General features: G+C 40.9%; 3 protein-coding genes across 5 annotated transcripts; 1 reads left to right on the top strand and 2 right to left on the bottom strand.

The window, feature by feature from the left end:
* Positions 1-846: 846 nt before the first annotated feature.
* On the bottom strand, positions 847-10,258 carry LOC113020878 (jupiter microtubule associated homolog 1). The gene is made up of 5 exons (XM_026165152.1): positions 10,031-10,258; positions 7,416-7,558; positions 4,147-4,295; positions 3,213-3,243; positions 847-1,384 (listed from the first exon to the last, which is right to left on the bottom strand). Exons 1-5 carry the CDS (start codon positions 10,084-10,086, stop codon positions 1,233-1,235), a joined length of 531 nt encoding a protein of 176 aa, XP_026020937.1. The 5' UTR covers positions 10,087-10,258; the 3' UTR covers positions 847-1,232.
* A 1,075-nt stretch (positions 10,259-11,333) lies between these two features.
* Positions 11,334-18,383, bottom strand: sumo2b (small ubiquitin like modifier 2b). 3 transcript variants are annotated; one of them, XM_026165148.1, is made up of 5 exons: positions 17,981-18,383; positions 15,583-15,714; positions 13,026-13,097; positions 12,280-12,385; positions 11,334-12,054 (listed from the first exon to the last, which is right to left on the bottom strand). In XM_026165148.1, the coding sequence occupies exons 1-5, from the start codon at positions 17,999-18,001 to the stop codon at positions 12,038-12,040; spliced, it is 348 nt and encodes a 115-aa protein (XP_026020933.1). In that variant the 5' UTR covers positions 18,002-18,383; the 3' UTR covers positions 11,334-12,037. The 3 variants fall into 3 exon arrangements, with proteins under 3 accessions (XP_026020933.1, XP_026020934.1, XP_026020935.1); XM_026165149.1 differs by having other exon boundaries at positions 12,280-12,324; positions 17,981-18,379; XM_026165150.1 differs by lacking the exon at positions 12,280-12,385 and having other exon boundaries at positions 11,339-12,054; positions 17,981-18,371.
* Positions 18,384-18,442: 59 nt separating this feature from the next.
* Positions 18,443-27,290, top strand: nup85 (nucleoporin 85). Its single transcript, XM_026165141.1, has 19 exons — positions 18,443-18,945; positions 19,337-19,427; positions 20,718-20,874; positions 21,017-21,087; positions 21,251-21,294; positions 21,544-21,613; positions 21,703-21,824; positions 21,974-22,108; positions 22,628-22,750; positions 22,850-22,981; positions 23,257-23,363; positions 23,487-23,570; positions 23,683-23,748; positions 23,958-24,109; positions 24,217-24,334; positions 24,559-24,659; positions 25,038-25,189; positions 26,802-26,903; positions 27,105-27,290. The coding sequence occupies exons 1-19, from the start codon at positions 18,913-18,915 to the stop codon at positions 27,201-27,203; spliced, it is 1,959 nt and encodes a 652-aa protein (XP_026020926.1). The 5' UTR covers positions 18,443-18,912; the 3' UTR covers positions 27,204-27,290.

Raw genomic sequence — 27,290 nt, 5'->3', positions numbered from 1 at the left:
ATTTTTACTGTATACCACAAACATCTTCTCAAATACAACAGAACTGTAAATTTCAAACCACTTAATGCGTAAAGCTACCTCTAATTGAGTTGAAGGCAACTTTATTTTCCAAAAAAAAGCATTCCAGCAAATCTAAATCCCTGTGGGTGCAATTCACCAGAACACAATAGGCGAGGTATTTAATTCAGGAGTAAAAGAGCGGAGCTGATATTTTACAAGTCTGATGTGTTTAACAAAACCCCCAAGTGCTTTTTAAGAGAATTACTTCTGTGCTTTGTGTATTACTAATGATGCTTAAGTTAAAGTGCTCAGGTTAAGACCAAATAAAGCCATCTCTGAGCAGTGCTGGTAATGGCCGGGTTCTAAAAGTAACATTACGTCTTGTATGAATCACTTTTCACCTTTCGGGAAAAAAGACTTTTGCTTTAAAAAGTTGGAGTCAGAGCAAAAACACCTCTCCTAAATCAAGCACACTGTAACCACAGCCAAATATCCAGTGTATGATGTCATGAAGAGATAGTGCAGTTTCTCTTTTGACATAACTGGCAGCAGCCATAGTCATTTTTTTCCCTTTTTTCGGCTGGGCAGATTTCCAGACCCAGAGCCTTTCTTTGCTCTCTGTGGCTGCTGCCTTCAGGCTCCATTACAATGAGTATAAATAATACTCAGCGCCTTGCTTTCAGACATCTATGCACTGAAATGGAGACTTAGCAGATCCTTTCATGTCTACATTTTCTATATCTTATCCTAGACTACTATTACAAGATAACAATAAAGAAAAAACAAAACAAGCCACAGCAAATTAATATGAATCTTTATTGTATTTAGAAATCCACGCATCAAATCTTTTTTTTTTTAATCTTTTTTTTACCATTTACACCAGGGGAGAGAATGAGGGACAAGCTAAACGTCATGCCTTTCCCAGCAGGCGAAATGCGCTACAGGATGGGCTGAAATGGAAAGGGGAGATACATAAAGTGCTTTTGTCAACAGTTTTCTTTTTTAATAGAAAAAAGGATCAAAACAAAAGGTTTGCAGGTGGAGGGAGAGGACACGGGGGTCCATGGACGTGACGGCATGAGTGCATGTGAAGGAGGTGGAGAAGGTGGTGGTGTTGGAGGAGGGGGGGAGAAGCAGAGATGTTGATGAGGAGGAAGAGAATGGTGGTTGGGGGTATTTGTCATCAAAAAAACCAAAACAAAAAAACCCAAAGAAAAACAAACTGACTGGTCTCAACCCAGGATGAGGCTGGACTTGCCACCAGGGGGGTTTCTTCGGCCGCCTGAAGCAGCGCTGGCACCTCCCGACGGGTCGGAGGGCTGTGGCACCTCCTTCTGCTGCTGATCTTGCTCCTCTTGCTGATCTTGCACATCTTCAGGATACTCTACAGCAAAAAAAAGAGGGGGGATAATGTGTTATTGTGCAGACCACAACAATGGGTGATGTGGCTCTTATTTTGTTCTGCAGTTTTTCCAGATGTTGCAGTTTGGAGTGGACCTCAAGCTCACAGCGGCTCTCCAGAGCAAAATATGGACTACTGTCAGCAATCTTAGACAGACTATGGAGCAATAACTGGCTCAAGGTGACCCCACTTTTAATATACGAGTGAGGGGACTCTCCAGTAGTAAATGATTATTTTGGATGACTGAAAAACTAAAAAAACAAAACAAACAAAAAAAAAACAAAAAAACAAACCCAACAAAAGCAAACAAACAAAACCCATCCTTCTATCACTGGAAAAACTGGGCCCTATGACAGGAAATCGACATCTATCAAAATTTGACAAAGCAGGCAAAATGGTAACAATAAAAATAATAAGGATAATAATGAATTCATACATCTGTGTTAAATCTACACTGCAGACATGAAATGTGCAAAGAAACATAACTACACACTGGTGATGACACAGGCACAGGTATAACTGCTGCCAATGGCTTGAACTAGATTCACTGCAGAAACATAATTCTTCTGTCCTTTTACTTTTAATGTTGGCTAAGATTTCAAACTGTGTCGCTTCTTTTAAGTATTGCACTTAAGCAATTATGCAAACACATAAATATGATCCTCCTGGTTGGAGCCAGAGCAAACTTATCAGCTAGCTGGATCTATCAGCACTGAACACTGCTGAGATGGAAAGGGTTAAAGCTGGTTTTATGCAAATTCTGGCTAAAAACAGTCTCCACACTTCAGCTCTGTGGGCTCAGCGGAGTAGTTGAGGGCAGCCCTCTTTAAATGAGTAAAATCACAGCATTAAAGCATCGCCGTCTTTTTATCCATTACCGCCTGAATTGGTGCAAAAACATTAGCACATTGCATGGAGACCTTTCATTTAAATCTTAGAAATGAGGGCAACATGTTCCTTTTTGGAACATTTTGAAATCTTTTTTTTTTTTTTAGAGGTATAATACACACTCAACTGCTGAATGTGCTCTGTTTGAACCCTCAGTGTGGAGGGCCTGTAGCGTTAACTCGGGACAACATCAAAGACATTAGGTGTGCTGAATGTCGATCCAGAAGCTGATATATTTAATCTCTGTTCGCCCTTGTCTTATCAAAAGTGTGCACTACTGGCTCGTCTGCTGGGAGAAGAAACTAACTTAGAGGGCAGTAATGAACTGGCTTAAGTGCTTGAAAAGTTTTTGATGGCATGTAATTGCGAATATTTATACACAACACACTTCAAAGTGCGCACACACAAACGCACGTGCATTCCAGTCATTCAAAGGCCGTGCAGAAAGTGAGCTTTGATTTAATTTTCATTATGGTATGCGGTCGAACCTTCCCATTAGCTGTGGAGCCAGGAATTCTGCTGCAAACATGCACCTGGAGGTTAATAAAAAGCTTTTCATACTCAGTGGAGCTTGCTATCAAACAACAGCTGCTCGACTACACACCGACATACCATCATGACAAGGAAAAACCACATCAAAGAGCCCACGTTGTGTTGACTCAGAAAGGGAGAACATGTGTACTCCATGCTTAAAAAAAACAAAAACAAAACAAAACTGTATGCCAGCAGCAGCATACCAGACCAGATCAGTCGCCATAATCTGATCTTTGCAGAGGGGAGAGTGAAATTAACGGATCTGTTCTAGAGCTATACCGAGGAGCTTCTCACGACCAAGTCATGCAGTTCTGTTTAGACATAGTCAGACTGTGACAGAAACCTGAAAGCCTTTTTATAAAAACACCCAAGTGCTCAAGACACTTACCATCATTTCCTTGTTCTTGGCCGTTCTCAACCTGCAATGAAAACACAAGACAGGAATGTCACATCTCTCCCCGACCTGGCTCCTCTGCTAACGTTTCTTCGTTTGAGAAGAAGCGTTTTATATACAACCACAAACCCAAAAAAGAAAAGGAATGCTGCCAGGAAAATAATACTGAACATCCACAAGGCAGTTGCATATACAGGAACTTTTGTGCAAGCACTTGTAATTGCGAATGATTAATGACAGCACTGCTGTGATTTTTGACCCTAGTGATATGTTTCTAGGTTGGCAGGTGGAGTCGGCCGTTGTGTTTTCTCTGCCTGTCTTTATTTGGATTCTACCCATGTCGACAAAACGAGGGCCGCCTCATTCACACATTAAAAGGGATTACAAATGTCAGTGGAGGATATCTACCCAACAACATATCCTGGGTCTGTTTCAAACAGACGATAAACACCAGGGTTTCCACCAATGTATTAACAGCTCGGCAGCGCGCTGGGGACAAGCTGGGGACAAGCTGGCTCAATTGCCAGTCCTAACCACTGGAAACTGGTTTTTTGGACCCAAGTTACACTGATCGAGTTAATGCAATCTTACCATTTCTGTTAATTACACATAAAAACAGCTTGAAAGAAATAAAGTTACAAAAATAAATAAAGAATGAGAGCAGATCTTGTGACTTTTTAGATAAAGTGAAGCGAATGATTCGCGGCTCTCATCTCTCGCTCTCTGGGATGCCGTGCTTCGTTGTTCTCTGTCACAGACTTAACAAAACTCTCTTGGCAGCAGTTGTGAACTCATCTTTCCCCCCAATGACTTTTTCCACTGAACTGTTTAGAATTAAAGTTAATCTATGACAGTGTTTTTTTCAGCCTGGTACTTGGCTGCGGCTCTGTTTTGGAAACAAAGTCTTGAAAGGGTGAACGGCTGGTACCTCTCGTCTCTGATTCCAGACCAAGGCGGCCCCAGAGTTGTGGATGGTGGTCAGCTCCGGCTCAGGGTTCTTGGGGAAGAGGAGAGGCTGCTGTACTCGCCTCAGCGGGGCCGACGGCTCGCCGCACAGGGTTCCTGTAGGCGCCCCGCCTAGGCAGATAAGGGACAGACAAGAAAAATATGCTTTCAAACTATTTAGAAAATAAGCTAACACTCTAACACTCATGGCCCTTTAATTGTTTGGGGTTTTTTCGCTCCTCTTTTTTGGTCAGAAGATTACACTGAAGCTTAACAGGAAACCCAAATGGCAAAACATGAGTAAGGCTCCAGAGCAGCACAGTCATACCATATGGACACTAATCCAATTAGTGACAAAGCCACCCCAGACCCAAATCTCTCTAGCCCCACCAATCTACCATGCTCATCACAATACTCATTTTCTCAGATTTCTCAGATTCACTGATAAAACATCAGCTTGATTAGAGGCTCAAATAACACAAGACAAGAAAAAAAAAATCATTGGGAACTAAACAGGAAACATCACTAAATCCGTTTGAGCGTCTGCAACAGACCCAGAAACGAAGTGGAACGCTTCCAGGCAGACAACCTGAATGCCAAAACTCACAAAACCCTGCAGCGCCTGCACTCTCCTTTAGCAGAAAGAGCTTTAAAAATCCTGTGTTGGCCCACTGTGGGGAGGCAGGCTGTGCTAGCTCAAGCCACATAAGGTAACAGCTATAAACCCCGAGGGCCAGGGAGGGGACAGACCGTCTTTGTCATGAGGAGAACAACGGAAAGCAAAGAAGAAGAGGAGTGGCCATTGTTGTTAATAGAGTGAAGTGATTCAGCACTCAACAAGCGCGTCTTCATTACCGGCTCCACATTAAGGAGTCTGATAAATTCTCTGGACAGTCAAGAAATATGAAACGGAAGAGGATTTAAGTAGATTGATGGACCAGAGAGATGCATTATGTTGTCATTGCTATAGGCTTCTACTTAACCTTATAGATCTCCTGGGTCTATGGCATAAATATATTATAACGCTGAGCCTACTGAGCTTTGAGACAGCAACAGCAATCATGCGGCTGATGGTAGTTTCGTTTTCCCCCTCTTATTTCATGTAAGCACTCATGTGGTCAGAAGCTGAGGTTACTTGCACATACCCACAGCTTTGGTATCTTTAAACCTTAAATTAAATTTTACTTGCCATACATTTTCTTATTTTCTCACATAAACATGACCATAATGAGGTCAGTAGTTTTTTTTTTTTTTTCTTCTTCAACTCTTGGCTCTTTATGACTTCAAAGAAAGCCAACATACCTAATATGGTCATCTCAGACACATGGCTCTGGCTGTGGGCCAAGAAGCCTCACCTGCCATTTGTAAGTTCCAACCAATCAGAACAAAGGCAGCTTAAAGGAAACGAGGAAGGAACTAACAGAACTTTCAGACAGTGGATGACCCCAGAGGCTTCAACGAACCCCAATACAAGTTAAATAATGATCATTTCTCTTGTATAACCCCAATAATAATAAGAATTAGAATAATGAATATTGCTGAATGTTAGAAAAATAGGTCCCCTTTAAAATCCTAGGGAACATCCTGGCTGAACAACAACCTGCTTCTATGTCAGTAAAACAGAATACAAGACAAATCTTTAAAAGAAAACCATCAAAGTATAGTTAAAACAAAAATAAGCTACATTTTTAAAAAAAAAAAACAAGTTTAATTTTTTTTCTTACATTTGCCACTTAGTAAAAAGACACACCATGAAAGTGAGGATTCAGATTCAGGCATTAAAGGACTACCTTGGGAAAACCCCCACCGCCCTCCCACCTCCTAGTTTTAGCCATGAGGACAGCGCTCCATTTATTTTGTTTTCTGAAAACTGTGGCGCCACCATCTCTTGTTTAAAGTAACGCTTATAGCAGCTAATCCATGCTTGTTTTCTGTGCTCTTATTTTGTCAAATGTTTCTAAGGTCGTTTGAGACTGTGCTATCATAGCTAAACTTATAAATTGCCCAAAGGCAAAAAATACTTTACAAAGTGGCTCTTGATGGTTGAGACATGAAAAGGTGTATTTGATCTTAACAAAACAAAAAAAACAAAAAAAATGTACACAGGGCTGCACGCCAAAGCAAACAATGAAACCCGTTCATCTGCAGCATGGGTTCAAACACAGGCCACATAATAGATCGCACAATGCTTATAAGGCTTTAGATTGTTATTAACCTTGGTCATTCAAGCAGAACTTTATATCCTCCTCATCCAGTTGCATCCGTTAAAGTGGGACAGCTGTGGTAGGCTCTCCTCAACTTGACCCAGAGTGAAACAATGCAAGCAGGAAAAGGCTTTGCTGTAAGCAGCTGCTGGCTGCAGAGGTCAGAGGCTGATGTAACGATTTTAGGCCAAATTCTTCATCGTCCACACTCACCCAAAAAATCTGACACGCCATGTAAACAGTTTTCCACAAAGTGCCCAGTGTGAAAACATGTGATCTCAGGCTTGTGAGGCCCTGAGCTAAAAAGCAAATCTGCAGAAATGCCACAGAGCTCGAATTTTTTCCCCCTTTATGCAATGTATTAAATCACTGACTAACTGGACCATCTTTAATTACAATCAGTGAAGCCAATGCATAATAAAAGATCCAAACCTTGCCTGGCACTGTCAGGCCACATTAATATTTCACCTACTTCCTCTGGCTGTTTGCGGTGACCTTGAAAACTCACAGTGCCACTCACAGGTCTCGTGGCCCCGGCTGCATTTTTCTGCGTCTTCTTGCACACTCAAAATAAGATGTCCTCTGTGGCTGCAGAGGGCCGCTAATTTCACCCACTGACACATTTTTAACTGACGCATTTCTTTCCATAGAGGACTGATCCTCAGCCCCATTTAACAAACCCTCACTTTGAATTACCCTTACGTAGTACTCTGGGGATTTTTCTCTTTTTCTGTGCTATTACTCTTGTGGGATGCTCTTTCTGACAACCCAAACGGAAAAATTTGGGATCTCTATCTGTTCCTAGCTTAAGTTAGAACAATTACTTCCATGGTGTGTGGGGTTTTTTGGTTTTTTTTTGCTTACTTAAGGCTTCTGGTAGATCTGTCTGCTTTTGCAAGATAGAACTTGCTCTTCGTGTGTGTTTATACAAGCTCCCTGATGTAAAACCACAGTTTCGTGTAAATCAAACCTGTAAACCTTGATTTCAGCTCTGATACAGTCACATGGAAATTCCATCAATCAAGAAATAAATGTTAGAGTGAATTACTAGGTGGATTGTTCCTCCGATGAGCGTGAGGGTCATCAGGTTCTGCAAAGATGCTGGAGGCCATCTTGTTCTTGCGCTGGGGCGTTGTGTTGTCATCTGTGCCAAAGGAGAAGCTGGAGTCCCCACCCGGCGGTCGTAGTACCCTTAGAAGCAACAAAATGACAATTTTGACGTCAGCTGGAATGACACCCCGTCTACCATGCTCCTATCTCCCTCCCCCCCCCGCCGCTCCATAACCTCTCGCTTCAAACTGCAACACAAGGCCTTCACGTCACACACCACTGATCAGATGCACAGCGCAAAAATAGGAAAAAAAAGAAAAAAGAAGATAAAATCAATAGTGAAATAAAACATGAGGTAGCCCCAAGCTACATTCAACCTTCTCTCTACTCCACCCTAAATCTTTTATAAACATACCACACAAGAAAGAAAGGAAAAAAAAAAACAAAAAAACATGAGAGATACCAGCAAGGTCCCCCCCACTCTCTAAGCCCCGGCTGTCAGCCTGTCAGACAGACAGTCCCAATCTCTGCCCTGCAGCTGACTCCAGTCGCATATAATCACAGAGTTAGCTGGCTAGCTGCTGCCTCTCTTCAGCGCAGATTCCTTTGCAGTGACATATGAGGGCTTGTGTCTGCTTCTAGGGGGAATAATTACACAATTATCGCATTTATTCATCAAATCTGACGTTTATTTTGGTCACAATCGCACAATGGAAGTGAAAGGTCTGAGGTTTACGCTAAATATAGGTCATGTAATATTGGGACTGTTCTAGAACAGCACAGAAAGCCAGGATCCAGATACACAGATGACAAACAAAGCCTACTTTCCACAGACTTTCTTCCACCATGAACCAAACAAAAGGAATTCAACAGCGAGTAGGGAAACCCTTTTTCTCCTCGCTGTGCTCAAGGGCAGCTGGGGTGGACGACAGACACCGAGGTGCTTGCAGAGCCACTGCTGGACCCCTCCCTCTTTTTTTTTTTCTTTTCTTTCCACCATCAAACTCTCCTCTCCTGGAGCCCCCTAAAGTCACCAGCTGACACACCGAGCAGCTGTCCGAGGGCCAGGCAGGCAGATGGGAGTAAAAAAAAAAAAAACAACTCTGCTCTTGAAGCACAGCTACAAAGAAAGCAACCAAGACGAGGGGGAAAAAAAACAAACATCTCACACAGCCCAATATACAACAACGTGAATTTGCACATTTAATTCTTGGCTGTGACAACATATAATGCCTAAACCAGACTTCACCTCCCGGCCAGAGAGGATGAGCTCATGCTTTCCACATACACACACAGATTGCGACGGTGGGGGAAAGCTTTGAGCTGGCTGGCAGCAGACCCCACCCTAGAATGAACCTGCAAATAACATGAGTGAAATGGCAGTCATGTTTGGAAGCCTTAGGCCACTTTAAGGCAGGTGAAGCTGGGTAGGATACTGCTAAGGTCCAGAGCCAAAGATGGCATGTCTGATAAGGCAGGATAGGAGGCCTTTGATTTTAGCCTAATTCAAGCTGCTGCTCTACTGATCTACTTGGTCGTCCAGAAGCAGAAATGACCAGCAGTTCGCTAAAGGGGGCTTTAAGGGGGAAAAGGCAGAAGAGCTAAGGAAAGATTTACAGGCTTAGCTAGCTCAGAGCCCCCACCCAAGCCCCCTGCATCATCCGAAAGCAGCATGCGGACTGACCGACATTTGACATGCTCACTCAGACTCAGCAAGGGCTAACAGTGGCAGTATAAAAATCTCTAGCACGCCCTGAAATCATGCCTCGTTATAAAGGCGGCCATAATTTTAAGGTTTGCACTCTTCCCTGTAAGAAAAAAGAGAAAAAGGAAAAAAGGGAGGAATGCACGAAGCCGACATATCATCACTTACAGGAAAAGACTCAGCGCATGCTTGGAGGATGACTCTTAAACTGAGTGTAAAACCGGGCATCAGGCTCGCGACCCCGCTTAATGAGTTTCCCTAAAACTTCCTTGAACCAAAATTCAAGAGATGATGACATAAGCAGACCGCGGTCTAGTCTGGGACCTTTCCTGTAATCAATCAAATGGACTCTATCGTTTCTTTTCTTTCTTTCTTTTTGTTTTGTTAGATAAAATGCAACAAAAAAAAGAACAAGTTAACAAGACGTTAACAACTCCAAGAGCAGCACACTCACAGATCTTTCCTTCCATAGAAGGAAAGAAAGAAAAAAAGTGGTGACTTGAACTATTAAAAAAAGTTATTTCGCAGTCTAGAGCAGCCAGCGGGGAGCTGACGTTAGGCTTAGGCAGCTTTGTCCACTTCTCCTTAAACAGAAATGTGGAAAAGATCCTGTCGAGCAGTTTGTTTCCGAAACCCAGGCATGCTAACCTCACTAACTTCGTGTAGCTAAAGGGTATGGTGCATCAGACACCCAATAAGATTATCTTAATTAGCTAGATTATGTGACAGTTTAGCTAAATCCAGAAAAATCCCTCGCCAACCACCACCGGGCTAACACAGCCTGTGATATTCTGTAGTAAGCTGTCTTTGAGCAAAAACGAATAAAAGAGGCGTTTGCTAGCTGAGAGGCTTTGCCCGCATCCTACTTCTTTTGTTCCTCCGTGAAAAGGCTTTCGGCTCCTTTTTACCTGGAACTACTTTTAGCACCAGGCTCCACTCCTTGAAAGGTGGTTGTCGTCGTCATCTTTTTTGGAGTATTTCGATGTCTGGCAGTAAGAAACAGTCAATTAAAAAAGTAATGGTGGGGGGGATAAATCCTCCTCCTTGCCCGCAGGGATGCGACGGGATGTAGACTCCACCCGACACTGAAAAACATAACGAAGAACAGATCCGCTGGTTCTGCGGTGCCAGCCCACCAGACCCAACCCACCAGTATTAGACACGTTGTGATTGGACAGAACGGTACAGAACTCGCCTCTCATTGGACAGAACTTTAGCAGTCGGATATCTTGTTGGTGGCAGGTCTCGGGTTCCTGTGAGGGATCGGACAGAAAAGACCACAACCCCGAGGGCTCTTTCCCCCCCGTTTTCATTTAATAGCGCTGATTGCGGCAATCTGCAAAATTATTTTAAAGAATAAAGTTAGAAAATTGGTATACTTTAAAACTTCTTTCTTAACTTCCAAGCCACAAAGGCTCCTCTCACATTTGCCAAAAACATCTCAAGATTTGAGAACATATCCTCTGGACTGATGGAGGTTTTTGAAGATAAAACTAACACGTTTTTGTTTTTTGTTTTTTAAAATAACATCTACCAACAATGGTGGCTGCTTTGCTGCTTTAACCCTTTCACGCATAGTGGTCACCACAGTGAACAGGTATTCAAAGGCTGTTTTCTTGTATTTTTGTCAGTGTTGATGGTATGTTTGCACATAAACCACCTCATTGCGCACTGATGTGTCACTCCATACCAAACTCATAAGTCAAAACCTGTTGTCCACCTAAGGACGTGTAACAAACTCTTTGAAAAGTACATGTTTAAAAAATGAAGTTCAAAAAACTTTTTTTTTCATGCCTAAAGATGAATAAAAATCCTTATGAAAAAAAATCTGCTCTACCAGAAAATCCTGCAAAACCATCAGTTTGTGCCATGAAACTCGTTTTGTTTTGGACAATGTAAACGCACCAGCAAGTCCTCCTCTGAATAGCTTAAAAACACAAAATGAAGGTTTTGGTGTGGGCTAGTCAAAGTCGATCGCTACTTTATGCAAACATTTGATTGCAGTTCTTGTCGTCACTGGTGGCTCAACCGTTTATTAGGTGTAGGGGTCAATTACTTCTTCACACAGGGCAGTAAAGGTTTGGATAACTTTGTTCTCATAATGAAAGAAATAATTTTTAAAAAATCTGAATGATTTGAAACATTTAAGTGCAACAAACATGCAGAACACACACACACACAATTATATTGTTAAATAATAGAAAAATATGATGAAAGTTTGGAAAAAGACAATAGCTTTATTTCAACAAGCATCTTAATAGACAATACAGATGTTTATTTTGCTGGAACATCTCTTAGGGCTTCCCAAAATTTGAAGTGGCCTAGCAAAAACGATTTCTCAGAACATTCCTCTACACATCCAGTACTATTTTTAAAAAATGTAAAAAATCAAATATGTTTTGTGAATATGACAGAACCCAAATGTCAGCATATCCCGTGATCCCCATACTTGGCATATGGTTCACTAAGTGACAGCCAGTTCCAAAAATGGTACACTTTAAGAACAGATTTGCTGGCCACCGACCAAGATCAGCTGAGCAGATTTTGATCAATAAAGTCAGTTTTACTTAATGCTCACTCTATCACCAGTCCTAACAGTCTGGAAGGGAAGTCCTTAACACTTATCACAATACAGCATGGAAAAACAAAATCTGAACTCAGGGTGACGTGGATGTGGCTTATGTACAAAGACAGAAAAGTAAAAGGGGCGCGAATGAAAATATACAGCAGTTATGTGTAGCAGAGAAACGGGAAACTTCTTCTGCGTGGAATTCTGTTGAGACGAGCTGCGAAGAAGCAGGCGCTGTGTGCCTCAGAGGCCAGGAAAGTTGGTGGTGTCCAGGAAGAAAGTGGTGATGCACGTGGCCGATTAAATCCGTCCGCCCGTCTGTTGTTGAAACACATCGATCGTATCTTCATCTTCCATTTCCAACTGTTAAGGGGGAAAAAAACAAAAAAAAAACATATAAGCCCATGAATTTCATAACGTTTGAGTAATTTATGCAAAAAGTGATATGAGGGAAAATATCTGTACTGCAAAGAGGAAAAGGAGGATGCTAATTTGTTGACCTAGAGGGTGACAGTATGCCCTGTACAAATGAAAAACTTACCATTTGCATACACAAAATAGCACCACTGTGACAATAAAATGACGCACTGTATTTGGCTTTGAAGGCTGCACTGTGGACAAGGTTGGATGGCACTGCAATAACATGCAAGTTGTGGTTACTCCAGCCACAAACTGCAGTGAATACAACTGGCATCTGCACAGCGACATATTCAAAAACAACTTAAAATTAGCTTGTTGTGACAACCCGAGGCTCCTCATGGCAGCACTGTGACTTTGAACGAACATCTTTCAGCCCGGAGAACCCCTTAATGCCCAGTTATTAAGAAATACTGTTATCACAAGCACTAATCATTCAAATTTCAAATTCAAATTTTTATTTGTCACGTACACAGTCATACACAGTACGATATGCAGTGAAATGCTTAGACAACTGCTCGTGACCTAAAGAAAAAAAAAAGGAAAGGGCTATGAATAAGATAGGAAATAAATATGAAAAATTAAAAAGTGTAAATTTAACTAGGAAGGAATAAAATATAAGAATATAAAATATAAAAAATGAAATAACTGTACAACACAAATTAGAATGAAGGGTAAATTTAACTGGGAAAGAATAAGATAAAATATATAAATTAAAGTTGAAAATAAAATAACTGTACAACAAAATACACAATACACAGTATAGAACTATATAAGAATGTATGAAGAAATATAAATTATATATATATATATATATATATATATATATATATATATATATATATACACACACACACACACACAATATCATCATGGGAAGTGCATGAAGTATGTTTAACTTATTGACACGGCCTCACCTGTGCTGGTGTGTCTGTCTCGTTTATTGGCTGCCCGTCAAATCTGAACCTGATTTGCCTCATTGACAGTCCCTGAAAAGAGAAACGTGTAAAATCTTGTTGTTAATCTCATGTGAAGCTCTGTATAGGCTAACGTGTACAAAATAAAAATGCAGACAATAATATACTCATGCTAAAGATAAGGCAGCTGAGGTTTGAGAGACATAGAAAAAAAACATGTCTTGCTGTGAAGCAGAAATGAAGAAATAATGATAACCATCTGGTTCTGGCTGTACTTTAGAAAAAAAGAGCTGTATGACAAACATCTCTTTTACCCTGATGGGAGTCCAAGGAACAGATAACACCGTGATTGGGTTTCCATTCTTCCACAGAGTTGAACCCTTATTTGACTTTCAAATAAAAAGGATCTCAGACCTCGTGTTCTATTACATATTTCTTTTACTTTTGTGCACAGCTCTTTTAGAAAACCTTGGGAATTGCTTTTGTAGCAATGCAAACACAGCTGCAATTAATAGAGAACCAGAGTGATGCTCAGTGCAGTGCTAATTCATACAAAAGTCAAAATTCCTGCATTCCATTACAGCAAGTAGCTTGGCAGAGAACAGCTTAAAATCTGAGCTAATCCATAACAGCAGGAGGAAAAGATTAGATGTCTTCTGCGATTACTGTGAAATCACAGATGACGATAAGGGAGGTTCATTTAAAGGATGCAAGAACCACGTAAAACGTTAAAGCTATGCTATCAAGTAGGTATTTGCATTAAAGCTGTAGACCCTAACTGCATTTGAGGAGGAAGAGAAGAACTGCAACGGAAACTTTTTCAAGGAAAAGTGAAACAACAGCCGTGATGAGTTACTGTCTGATGGATGGATGGACGGATCGTTTAGCACGTGATGTGTCTGTTAAATGTGATTAAAGTATTTGAGACTCGAGGACAGCTAAGTATGTTCTCTGTCCAACACACATACATTTGGCCTAACAGTAAATATCTACAAACAAGTGGAATATTCGATTTAACTAATAAGAACACCCCATGATTCAAGCTTGTAGAACCAACTAAATCATATTCTGTATAACTTTTATCAGTATTTACCAGGTGACTGAGGCTTGCAAGCATTTGTTTATCCTGCCACAGCATTTAAACCAGGCTGAGGTCTGGACTTTGAGTGGGTCATTGCAACACCTTGAGTCTTTTCTTTTTCAGTCATTCTGTTGTACAGTTGCTGACGTGCTTGGGATCACTGTCCTGTTGCGGGATTTAATTTTGGCCAAGCTTTAGCTGTCAGACAAACGGCCTGTGGCTCTGTGGCTTAAAAACAAACCCAAATCATGACCCCTCCACCTCCGTGCTTAATAGTTGGTATCAGGTGCCTCTCTGTAATGAACAGTATCTCTGTTCATTACGGCCAAAAACCTCTTCTTTGCTCTCCTCTGTCCAAAGGACATTGTTCTACATGTCTTGTTGTTTGTGCAGAAGCAACTTTGCAAATTGAAGCTGTGCTGCGTTGTTCTTTTTAGAACCTGGTAACCCTTCCAAACAAGTCACACTTGTTCAGTCTTTTTCTAACATTTAACATCCTAACTGAGGCTCTTGGGTCATTTTGCTATTTCTCTCAGGACTGCAAGGTTTGACCTTGACCTGAACTTGCCTGTAGATCCACTTCTGGGATTGTGGCATTGTGTTACCACACAGCTGAATACTCCAGATCTACAACCTACAAATTTCTGCTTGTATAGAGGTGCTCACACGCGCTGATAATCAGTTAATCAAATACAAGTTGATTAGTAACACCTGGCTGCTACTTGTCCCCTTGATCCCTATTGAAGTAGTAAAGGTGTACTTAGTTTTCCAGAGGATCGCACAGAGTCCTATGAAAACCTTTTTAAAATGCCTGCATATATTTTATGGTAAATGGGATTTTTAAGATGCCCTGGCATAACTGCTTGTTTTGGCATCTAGAATACAAACATATAATCTGCAGTCATTACATGCATGTGTGAAAAGTGTCAAAGAATTGAAAGTAAATGGTTTAATTGTATCCTATTCGGTTGTAAAACACGATTAACTGTGTGCAAACTTCAAAGTCTGGCCTCTAAAACATTAAGTAACTCCAGTAATGATTTCCTTATGATGTTAAAACAGCATAACCTGTAAGCACTTGCAAGCCTTGCTCCACAGAGGGTAGGCAACTCTCCCAGTAGATGTAATTTTATACACCCGTGTCTTTTTGTAAATGGTGTGTAGCGATGCAGGGAAAAGGTCAATTAAAAGAAAGCAGGATTATTGTTAATAACATCTAAACATGTTATTTAGAATACAATCCAACAGCTAACTATCAATTACATCAAGTGTATATATGATTAGCAGCAGAGGTGTACAGAGGAACACTCGACAGATATTTCTGGGGAAATAATACTTAAAGTCGAGTTCCCCTCATGTGGTGAGAACAGAAAATAACAAGAAGTCTATTTAACTGTAGCTACACTCTGCTTATAAAGATCTATGCCCACTCAGGAAATGATCAGTGTTAGTGTAATGCCTCAGGGCCATAATCACCTGTCTCTCGCAGTAGGCCTTCATGAGTTTGATGAGCGGTGTGTGTCTTTTGATCTTGAACTGCACTACAGATCCATCCTGACCCGCTACCTTCAGGTTTATGTGTTCATTGTTTTCTGTCTTCACTGATTCCTGAGGGATAGAAGCACAGATAGAAACACAGTGAAGGAACAAAAGAAATGACTTTGACTAACCAGAACAACACAGTAGTTACAGGTTTGCAGGGGGAAAGCTCTGCACGGTATTTTCTGTTATTATTACATGCGTAATTTCAGTCCCTTTAGTGCCTCCGGTGGCCTTTTAATTTTGCAGTAGCGTGATGAAATAATGAATTCAGACTTAAACAGCTCACCAGGTGGCTAGGGAAGGATATTGGCAAGAGCTTATTAATATCCATGACATTATCAGTTGTGCTAATTCTTTATTGATTCTTGATCAATTTTCTTTGGGAGGAAAAAAGCAGGCAAATGTCAGTATCAACCCAGCCGTGTCATTATCGCCAAAACAGAGTAGGAAAAGACTGAGCAGCACAAAAGCAGCACTGCTATGAGTTTGACTTCACTTTCGCAATGTGTAACTGCCAGAAAGATATGTCAGCATCCATAAAAGGAAGGTTGATGAGCCCAAAGGTGTAAAATTCCCCAGGACTTTTGCGAATTTGCATATTTTGAAATTGTTTAGATATACAGTGCTGTGCAAAAGTGTTGAACCACCACTCATTTCTTAGATTTTGTTAGGATAATGGCAAATAGTTGCAGCAATTTATTGAAACATGCAAACATACTTGAGAATACAGTATGAGCTTGAAAATTAATGTTTGATATGACCAGACTTTATTGTTCCAACACACCCTGAACTCTCCAAGGAGAGCCTTCTTGTAATTTCTTTAAGTAGTCTGAGCAGTTCTCCAAGGTTCTTGAAGGACATTCAAAGCTCGTCTTTGGATGTTGACTGCTTTTTGGTCTTATCTCCTTCAACATGATGCAACACTATTTCAATAATGGTGAGGTCCAGGTTCTGGGGAGACCAATCCATCACTGACATTGTGTCCCACTGTTTTTTGTTTTTTTTTTTTTAATCCAAGGTGTGCTTTTACTGCACTGGCAGTGTAGTAAAAGCACTTACTGTGCTCGAAAATGAGCCTTTTGCCAATCAGATGCTTGCCAGATGATATTACACGATGGATCAAAATCGGTACTTTTCTGTGTTTCCATCAGCTGTGACAAGATCCCCAACACCATTGGCTGAAATGCAGACCGAAACCATGACAGAGCCTCCACTGTGTTTGACAGATGGATGTAGACACTCACTGCTGTATCGCTCTCTTGACTTCCTCTGTACATATAGATAATTTAAACCCAAAAAATTATAAATCTCAACTCATCACTCCAGTACTTGTCTAATTTTGATACCTCAGCTTTTTCTCCTCATGTTCCTCTTCCTTGAAAATGGCTTCTTGACAGCCATTTCTGATGAGGCTTCAGAGGACAGTACATGGATCATCTGAACGTCCAGGTGCATGCCTCAGGTCCTGTGTCAGGTCTTTGCCGAATTTTTCCCATTTCTTATGGGCATGAATTTCAGATGCTGATCATCTGTTCATCTTAAAGTCTATAATCTTTTTTGTCCTCCACTTGTCCAATTTCCTAAAATTTAAGGACACACTGCACACAGTCCTGAGATATGCTAGGTCTCTCTTTGGGAATCACTTTGTTGGTGCAAAAATACAATTTAAGCCTTTTGTGGCATAAAAAAGTCAGTTAAAGAAATGTGTTTTCTAAATAGGCAAAAACACGAAAGACCTGGAAAACTTGCTTATAACCACTGAGTAGGCAAAACAGAGAGTACTGAGGGATGGCTCAAGACTTTTGCACAATACTGTATACAAACTATTTCTCAGATTTAAACAAAATTTAAATCTTAAGTCCCCCCTTTTCGCTTCGCCTGCAGACCGAGATCACCACAGTGATGATTCATAGAGTTTCAGTGGCACCAACAGATTTTCACCGGTACACTCTCCCACAGTGGCACAAGCCATTCACACATGGAAGCACGCAAAAAACACACACACACACACACACACACACACACACACACACACACACACACACACACACACACACACACACACACTGGCGAAATGAGGCATGCAGTGGGGATGACACCAGCTGGTTGGCTGTGTGTTATCAAGCAGAAAGAGGTCCGCGCGCCATTGGATGCGCGTTCACAAACCTTCCGGTCTATCAAAGTAGGTACAGCTAGTAGTTGAATTTCAGCTTGTAACTTTGCAAAAAGGCACAGCGGAACATGCGGAAATGACCGTATTTTTACACACGCATGTGTCAAAAAAAATCAAGCGGAGTAAACTGGCATTTCAATCCACTGTGAAGACACTCACCTTTGGTTTTTCATCAGCCATGGTCACTCTTTTGGCGCTTCTCTACACTGCCACACAAAGAACACGAGTACGCGCACGTACACGTGCCCGTTTAGTCTATTGCAACTGAACGTGCGCGGCCACGCGCCCGTGCGCGTCCACCTCAACGAGCGTTGAGTGGACAGCGAGTAGTCACGAGGTTGAAAGCGCAGTCTGGGCAAGGGCGGGAGAGTCACAATGCGCGTTAAAGAGGCAGGCAGATGCACGTGCACGCGCACAGCGATGTTTTCCCTTTTGTTTTTAGGTTTAGAAAAGCGGTTATCTCATTAAATGCTCCTTATCGCCCCGCTGACCTCGCATGGGTGCAGCATAGTTCAGTCAGCATCACCACACATGATCCTCACTGCATGGGGAGAGCGATATGTGCACTTTTCCATTTCCTTTTTCGTTTTAACCCTTTAAATACCAGTGGCCATCTTGTTTTTTTGTTTTGCCTGATGGTGATGTGTAGGTGTACTGAACCAATGGTGGCCTTTACGAACTCAAACTGTAAGAGTACAGGGCAAAGCTGCACTGATTCTTCACAGATTCAAGTGGAGACATTAGTGGGGGTAGCATGTTCGTGGATAGCAAAAGACAAACCCAGCTTCTTAATGCTGGTAATGACCTTTCGTAGGTGAGTCCGGGCAGGCAGTTATAAGGTTAGTGATAAGCTGTGTTATCTGCATTTGTCGCGATAAATCCAAAATCCCGAGTCAAGCTCAGCCGACGGAAAAACAGGCAGGTAGACGGGCACCCCTTTCGGTGACATCTTAACGCATGCGCAGCAGGTACTTTCGACTGAAAGAGCGAGGCGCGTAAGCAGTACCGGTCCACATTTGCAGTTCATGGCGTGTTTATAGCCAAAAAAGTTCCCATTGTTGTCTTTTCTGTGTCGATGATATTGTTCACATATGGAGGAGGTAGACGTTGAGCCCACTATTACTGTAAGTAGCCATTGTAGCTTAGTGTTTTTAATTCCTTATTGCCACTAAATGGCTTTGCTAACAGGCTAACTTTCGCAAACACCTATTTCAACGACCCGTTTGAATATTTATATTGTACGTTGTCAAGAAATGTTAAGGGGCACACACTCAGCCATGTCACAAGTGTAAAAGTGGCAAGATTATAAGAAGATGAGTTAGAATTACTAGCAGCATTAATTACAGTTTGAGTTAGTAATATAGCTAGACCATGTCCCAGTCACCACTCAACCTTCTCACATAATATTAGAATTAAATATGAAACGGAATCATTTAATTTTAACTCTCGTCATGTTATTCACATTATTTTCAGTGTAGTAACAGTGTTTGTATTTTTTATTTTTTTTAATTGCAGAATATCCCTGCAATCAGTGATGGAAAGCACATGGGATTTGCATGGGGTCCTGGTGATATTCTTGTATATGAGACACGATACAAAGCATCAGGTATGCTTCAAAATTAGTACAAGGCACCATGTATACTTTCCCAGTTTTCCTCTATCTCTTTTTCTTTTTAAGAGAATGAATGGTTTAGTGAATGCCTGTAAAATGCTGTCTTAATTTTTGTGTGTTTGTCACACTTTAATGTTTCATATTATCAAAAACATTTGGATTTTTGATGAACAAAGATGACCAGATTAAATATAAAAGGCAATTTTTAAATGACGGTTGCATTTATTAACAGAAAAAATGTATTCAGCGCTATCTGGCCCTGTGTTTTTGTTTGTTTGTTTTTTAAAAAAGATAATTGCCCCCCAAACTTAATAACTGGCTGTGCCACCGTTGGCAGCAAGTAATGCAATCAAGCGTTTGTGATAACTGGCAGCAAGTCTTTTACATCGCTGTGACCCACTCATCTTGGCAGACTTTATTTAATTCAGCCACATTGTAGGGTTTTCAAGTGTGAACGACTTGTTTAAGGTTTTTCCAATTCATCACAATTGGATTTAAGTCTAGAATTGCACTCCAAAACCTTACATTTGGGTTTTTGTGAGACATTCAGAGGTGGACCTCCTTGTTCAAATTCAAATTCAAATTTTATTTGTCACGTACACAGTCATACACAGTACGATATGTAGTGAAATGCTTGGACAACTGCTCGTGACCTAAAGAAAACAAAAAAAGGAAAGGCTATGAATAAGATAGGAAATAAATATGAAAAATTAAAAAGGGTAAATTTAACTAGGAAGGAATAAAATATAAATTAAGGTTGTGTGTTTCGAATCATCATAGAGTGATTAGAATTCATGGTTTCACCTAGCAGCTCCACACCATCACATTACCACCACCATGTATGACTGCTTATATGATGTTCTTTTATGAAATGCTATGTTAGATTTACACAAGAGGTAACGGGATTAAAAACATGCTTAGCCCTGGGACAATTAGGTTTGGATAACCTTTTTTTTCCTTCCTAATAAATGAAATCATTTAAAAACAGCATTGTCTTTGTCTAGTATTAAAATTTATCTATTTATCTGATCATGTAAGTGTGACATGATCAGATAAATAGACAAAAATAAGCAATCAGGAAGGGGGGGGGATTATTTTCCATAGCACTGTATGATGTGTTTTACTATATTTTTTTTTATGGTTACTTTTAGAGATGTGCAAATATATGTTTTCAGTAAACATATTTTGAGCCGTCTTTTTCAGACATTTAAATTTTGTTGCATATGTGCAATGACAATAACTATAATATTGCTGTTGTTCTTTCACCTCCTGCCTTTGTTTCAGGTGCTTCAGGATCAGGTTGCTCGTTCATCCATGAGATCAGGAAAGATGAGGACATATATTCCCCCATTTTACGCAAGCTTTTTAACGAGTCTCACCACATCTTCGTTGGCCTGCAGACAATTAGAGAGGACCTCCCTAGCAAGAGTAAAAAACCCCAGTAAGGGCGCGTGATGCAATCCCACCTCTGTTTGTTCAAATTGTTGGATTGCATATCAGTGGCATAACAATAGTTGCAAAAGTCACACAAAGCAGCACCCACATTGTATGTTTTACAATTTTACCTCTGCCTTACTCCTTAGATTTGTTAGTATCAGCAAAAATTATCGATCCGTGATCCGTGCTTGTATGGAGGAACTTCAGCAAGTTGCAGGTAATACTTTTGAAAATATGCTTCTTTTGGCAAAAATTTTGAGTTGATGTAACCATAAAAGTTTTGGCAGTTTTTTCAGATTTCTATTTTATAGTCTTGTTTATACAATAAAAACACAGGAAAGGTGTGTGATTACTCAGAAAAGAACTTTTCTTTTTTGCAGTTTCTACCAAAAATACAGAGTTGGCCACGCAGTGTGGAAATCAGGTAAGTACTAATGTTTGTGTGGCAATAACTTTCCCTGGACTAGTCCACATACAGAGCATGTATGATTTAATTGAGTAGCATGTCACATCTCTGTGGGTTTTATGACCACAATCAAACAGCCTGTATTTAAAAGGGGACGTTAATGCTCAGTTAGTGAGGAAGAATCCACATTCAGTTTTTTACTCGGATATACATTTCATTACATTGTTTAGTGGCACTATCCTGACCCTGATCTGCTTTTTGTTAAAGGTGTCCATTCTTTTGGCCATAGAACTGATCTGGAATCTGTGTGAAGTGCTGTTCATCGATGCTGCTCCAGGTTAGAATCTGCATCTTATGACTGGATTTTGGGGTTGGAGAAACACCCAAACAAATGTATGTGCAACATGGGTGTGTCTGTATTTTCAGCGGGCTCCCTGTTGCTCCACCTGCTGGACTGGGTAAGGTTACATAAGGCTGACGTGGACGAGAAGGCCAGGGAGGTGCTCCAAAGTGAGAGCCCTGCCGAGCACCGCGACTATTGGGACGTGGTAGGTGCAGCATGTGCGCACAGTTACATCTTTAAAGTGACATGTGCACTGTTGGTGTTCTGCATTTGCTTCTTCATCTGTGTTTTGTCTGATATGAATTCTCTGGAGAGATGTGAGTGATCACATGGCGTGTGTGTGTGTGTGCTCAGGTGGTGAGTTATGTGCTGCAGGGCAGGTTGGAAGAAGTCAGACAGATGCTGGTGAAACAGGCCAACCTACAGCCTGCTGCCAGGAGCATGTACAAGCAGATGGATACCTTGCTCAGCAAGATGCCCTTCTACAATGTAAGATAAAAATGCAGTGGTTTATTTCCTTTGAACGATAGCTGAAATTATTTTAATCATGCTTCTAAATGGGATTATTGTGAAAGTGTGCACTGTTAATTTTACAATCAGAAATTAATCACACAGGTTCTTGATGTTTTCTTAATGGGCTGTGGATGTGACATTAGAGGAAATTATCTCTAGGCTGCAAATACACAGTATGATGATATAAAATGATAATAAATGGTCTCCTATAAGTTAAAGTGTATCAAACATCAAATGTGCTGCTGTGGACTAAAATGAATTTAAGCCTCTTTATTTTGCTGGTGGTGAAATGAAAATCTACAAATCTGTTCAAAACTTCTTTGCTAAAGTTTCTGTTGCTTTCACATACATCATTCAGACAGTAAAAGTATTAAGTACAACATGTTTGTGTTCATTCAGTGCAGCGATTTCTCTAACGCAGCCTAAACACAAGATGAGCGCATGAGCCGACCCGTGCTGACTCACACCTCTGAATTTTCTGTAATGTTCCCTCAGCCTGGTGGCACTCAGACGCTCACAGAGTTTGATGTAAAGTGGAGGCACTGGCACGAGGAGGTGGACCGCTGCCTGCAGGACAACTCGTTCGCCAGCAACCGACATCTGGAGCTCATCTGCAAGGTGAGTGAGGAAGTTCATTATTGAAGGGTCAGTGCAAACATCCAGCAACAGTTAGGCTATTTTTTTTTTTTTAAATGTCCCCACCCCATTTCACCTTAGATCCTTCTGGGAGATGAAGACACTTTGCTGGATCACAAGGAGCTGCTGGGTACCTGGTATCACTTTCTGGTCACGAGACTTCTCTTCTGCCACCCCACAGTGAAACTCACAGAGTTGCATTATTATGCTCAGGTATACCATATTCTCACATCATTCAGCATTTTAGAATCACTGCTGGTTTAGTCTTAAAAAGTATTGCATTTTTTTTAAAAACCTTGTCAGATATCCTGTAAATACTGTGGTAGAATAATTTTTTTAAAAAATATTTGCGTGTTACATCGTCTGTCGCAAATTTCAACCAGTTCATGTGGCTCTATGATTTACAGTTTGAAATTTGATTGTAAAAAATGTACAGCAGCCCCTGATTTATTGTTTGTGTATCTTGTTTGTATGTGTGCGCACTGCAGTCGTGCATGACGATGTTTCTGGACTCGAGGAGCGTCCCAGAGCCCCTGGACAACATCTTACTTGCTGCCTTTGAGTTTGACATCCATCAAGTCATCAAGGAGTGCAGGTAAGACAACTTTTTTTTTTTTTTTTTGCATCCTGCCATATGTGTGTGTGTGTGTGTGTGTGTGTTACATGCAGCATACGAATGTGGGGTGGTTCATAAACTACCTTAATTGTTTCCTTTTAGCATTGCTCTCAACAACTGGTGGTTCGTGGCCCATTTGACAGATTTGTTGGATCATTGCAAACTCCTGCAGTCTCATAATCTCCAGTAAGGATGCCGATTGTCTGTTTTTGAACTTGTTTACCTTTTAATTTGGTTGTACACTTCATTAGCCAATATTTACCAAACCGTGTGTGTGTGTGTGTGTGTGTGTGTTTAGCTTTGGCTCCAACTTGAGAGAGTTTCTCCTTCTAGAATATGCTTCTGGTCTCTTCACTCATCACAGGTACGCTCATCCCAAGGTTCAGTGTAATGATGTATAATATATTTGCTTTTGTTTAGATTTACACAGGGTGTGACTAACGTGGCTCCCAGAACAGTTATTTTTATCCTGTTAATCTAGTTAAACAATCATTTCCTCTAATTGACCTAGTACAGGGTAAGCTGAAGTGTAGGTTATCACTGTCATGATTGAGCATGTTTTTCTGTGTTTAGCCTTTGGCAGTTGGCTGTGGATTACTTTGATCACTGTCCAGAGTTTGGTCGTGTCTACCTGGAGCTTCAGATAGAGCGCGTCCCTTTAGAGACGGAGCGTAAAGCTCTCAAGGTGCTGAGGGTTTGTGAGCAGAGGCAAATGTCAGAACAAGGTAACATGTTGCTTCTTAACTCTTAGAAACAAAGATGGGGCTGTTTTTGTTTTTCCAGTGCAGGAGAGACCTAAAACATTTTTTTTTGTGTGTGTGTGTTTATGCAGTACGGAGTATTTGTAAGATCATGGCTATGCGGGCTCTGAGGAACAATAGGCTGGGCTCTGCTCTCTCATGGAGTATAAGAGCCAAAGATGCTGCATTTGCCACCCTGATTTCAGAGAGGTTAGTTTCTTTCATTATAATTGTAAAGATCCCAGATACTGTTACTTCACCCCCCCCTCTCTCTCTCCCTATTGGCCTTAGCAGGAAGTGTGGTCTCTTCCTGTTTAGTACTGCTTCCACTGTGAACATGTTCCTATACCATCAAACAGCAACCAACCCTTCTGCCCTCTGAATGTTTGTGTTATGGGTTCTGTGGTGTGTTTATGTGTATACTTGTGTTTTAGGTTCCTACAGGATTACTGTGCCAAAGGGACCTTCTCTGATCTGGACCTGATTGATAACTTGGGCCCGGCAATGCTCCTCAGCGACAGGCTGACTTTTCTCGGTATGCTCGGGGAATACACAGTTACTGGAGGACTAGTAGCACCGCCCCACTTGTGACTCAGCCACTGCGTCATTCTCACAAGTTCAGTCAACACATGAAGTGACGGGACATTCAGTCAGACCAGCTTCAGTTCACATGAGTCTCAGACACATAAATGTGCACACAGACGTCTAAATAAAGCTAGCCTGTTGTTTAGTGCAACAGCATGCCATGGTGCGTTTTACTACTGAAAAATCAGTAAAAATATGAGATAAACACAGATAAAATACGTTCCTATAGATTATTGCTGTTTGTGAACTGAGGAGGAACATGCACAAAACCTCCTGGATAATTTGAGCACATCTGAGTGTGAAAACTCTGCTTTATGTTCTTTCTCAGGAAAGTACCGCGAGTTCCACAAGCTGTACGGAGAGAAGCGTTTCAGGGAGGCGGCAAAGCTGCTCCTCTCCCTGATGACTGCAAAGATTGCTCCACAAAGCTTCTGGATGACTCTGCTGACCGATGCTCTGCCACTGCTGGAGCAGAAAGAGGTTAGTCACCAGCAACAAGTCCAGTTTTGGACAAAATTAGTGTGATAATTACAAGAAATCTAGGGCTGCTCAATTAATCGAATTTTAATCACGATTACGATCTGGGCTTTCAACGATCATTAAAAATGACTGAGCCGATTATTAGCCCCTCCCTCATTTATCCGCGACACCTTAAAGGCCGGTCCGTGAAAATATTGTCGGGCATAAACCGGTCCGTGGCGCAAAAAAGGTTGGAGACCGCTGATTAAGAGGACCCGAGGGAAGCTCGGAAAGCTAAGCAGAAGTTATTTGGAGAGGAGAGTGACTGCCGTTGGTTGAAAAGAGAAGTAAAAAAAACTTCAGTGGTGTTGCACACTATTTTATATTATTTTTAAAAGTCATTATTCAATACATTGTTATTGTTAACCCTTTAAAGCCGGTCAGAGCAGCACGCTCCGTTTTGTGTAACTATTTTTAAATCCCTGTAGAACCTGAACCGTGTAAGCTAGCGCAATAATTTGTTTTGCATATGAAACCGGAGGAGTTGTACTTACATCTCATGCCATCAGCTTGTCCTCGGTCACGGTTTCCTTCCACATATAGCTTTGCAAAAATTGCATAAAAAGCGCTTGCAGGAACAAAAACATAATATTCCAGAAACACGCTTTGCTGATCCGATCAGCTGTTCGTAACACTTCCCACAGTGAAACAGACGTCAGCGCGAACTATCGCATGTCTGCCATTTCCTGCCCGAAACCGGAAGTGACGTCATTTTCGCGGAAAATGTAGTTTTTTACTTGTAGGCCTTAAAAGCCTATACTGGTGTTTTTATAAGTCATGTTTGACTCTATACTTTTCTGAATAGTTTCTGGGATGCTTAGAACTCGAATTGCACTGCTGGAAATAGTTTATTTTGATGCACATGCTGTTTTCTTTGCAAATTTGCATCATAGGATTGCTTTTTCGTTTTTCCTCTAGTATATAAAAATTGGTGTATCTCCAAAATAAAACTATGAAGACACTCAAAATAAATTTCCTGTTGTTGTAAACTATTTTTTGCAACTTTTTTGTATTTAAAGTTTTGAGGGATAAGCCTCTTAAATTTCTCCAAGTAGAAATATATGTAAAAAACAAAAACAAAAACGATTTTCAATTTTTTTGTAGTTTATTGCACTTTTTTGCAATTAATGTAGTTACTATGGACTTAATGCATACATATTATTAAAATATGGGCTATAACAGTTGTATAGCAACTTGAAATGCTCCCACAAATGGCACTACAACATGTAAAAAAATAATATAAGCTCTGGCGGACTTGGTTCTATAGTAGGTCTTAAAGGGTTAAATAAATATCGTCAAATAATCGAGATCTCAATTTCAGTGAAAATAATCGTGATTATCATTTTTGCCATAATCGAGCAGCCCTAAAGAAATCTGATACTGAAATGTACGACCGAGATATTTTCTACTGCAGTCTGCATGATACCACCACAATAAACTGCAGTGTCCCCCAAACTGGTGCGGATTTAAACTGAACAACATAAACTTTGATGTCCTAATTATGGTGTAACCAGAGTTGTACGTCTGAATCAGTTGTTGCTGCCCTACAACAACAGTGATTTCTTCTTCTCAGGTGATCTTCACAGCAGATCAAACCTATGAGCTGATGTTCTGTTTAGAGGAGCTCACCTCCTCCCTGAACATTACTGCATCCAGCACAGACAGGCCTATGCAGGTATGCATGTCCTCACATGGCCTTATTCCCTTCCACACAATCAGACTAAAAGCTCTCTAATAGCTGCTTCTAACCGCATGTTTAATATTTGGTGCTGCTATCACCACTGTTTTAATTTTAAGATGACATGTAGGCAGATGTCACTCTGGAAGCCTTACTAGATTGCTTCATCTTTTTATTTGAGTGTTTTTGTCGTTGCAGGAGGAAGACGTAGAGGTGACCAAAGTGGAGCTCCTGAGACTCGCTCTGGCCAGGAATCTGGCTCAAGCGATAGTCAAAGAGGGAACGGTGGAAATATAAAAGTTTGACTGCATTTTTGTACTGTATATATTAAAGAATCATTAATCACAATGTGCTCTTTGATAATAAAACACTTCATGATACTCA

Source organism: Astatotilapia calliptera, chromosome 4 (assembly GCF_900246225.1).
Source record: "Astatotilapia calliptera chromosome 4, fAstCal1.2, whole genome shotgun sequence".
NCBI lineage: Eukaryota > Metazoa > Chordata > Actinopteri > Cichliformes > Cichlidae > Astatotilapia > Astatotilapia calliptera.
This window is presented reverse-complemented; position numbering and strand designations above follow the sequence as displayed.

Bases quoted from the DNA above. Each gene is read 5' to 3' on its own strand.
- LOC113020878 (XM_026165152.1), bottom strand. From the start codon at position 10,086: ATGACGACGACAACCACCTTTCAAGGAGTGGAGCCTGGTGCTAAAAGT. The intron at 7,559-10,030 runs GTAAAAAGGAGC...GTTGCTTCTAAG, and splicing joins GGTGCTAAAAGTAGTTCCAG to GGTACTACGACCGCCGGGTG. The intron at 4,296-7,415 runs GTAATTCACTCT...TTATCTGCCTAG, and splicing joins TCGGAGGAACAATCCACCTA to GCGGGGCGCCTACAGGAACC.
- sumo2b (XM_026165148.1), bottom strand. From the start codon at position 18,001: ATGGCTGATGAAAAACCAAAG. The intron at 15,715-17,980 runs GTGAGTGTCTTC...TCTATCCCTCAG, and splicing joins TGGCTGATGAAAAACCAAAG to GAATCAGTGAAGACAGAAAA. The intron at 12,386-13,025 runs GTGAGGCCGTGT...GTCGCTGTGCAG, and splicing joins AGACAGACACACCAGCACAG to ATGCCAGTTGTATTCACTGC.
- nup85 (XM_026165141.1), top strand. From the start codon at position 18,913: ATGGAGGAGGTAGACGTTGAGCCCACTATTACT. The intron at 22,982-23,256 runs GTATACCATATT...TGCGCACTGCAG, and splicing joins AGTTGCATTATTATGCTCAG to TCGTGCATGACGATGTTTCT. The intron at 23,749-23,957 runs GTACGCTCATCC...TTCTGTGTTTAG, and splicing joins GGTCTCTTCACTCATCACAG to CCTTTGGCAGTTGGCTGTGG.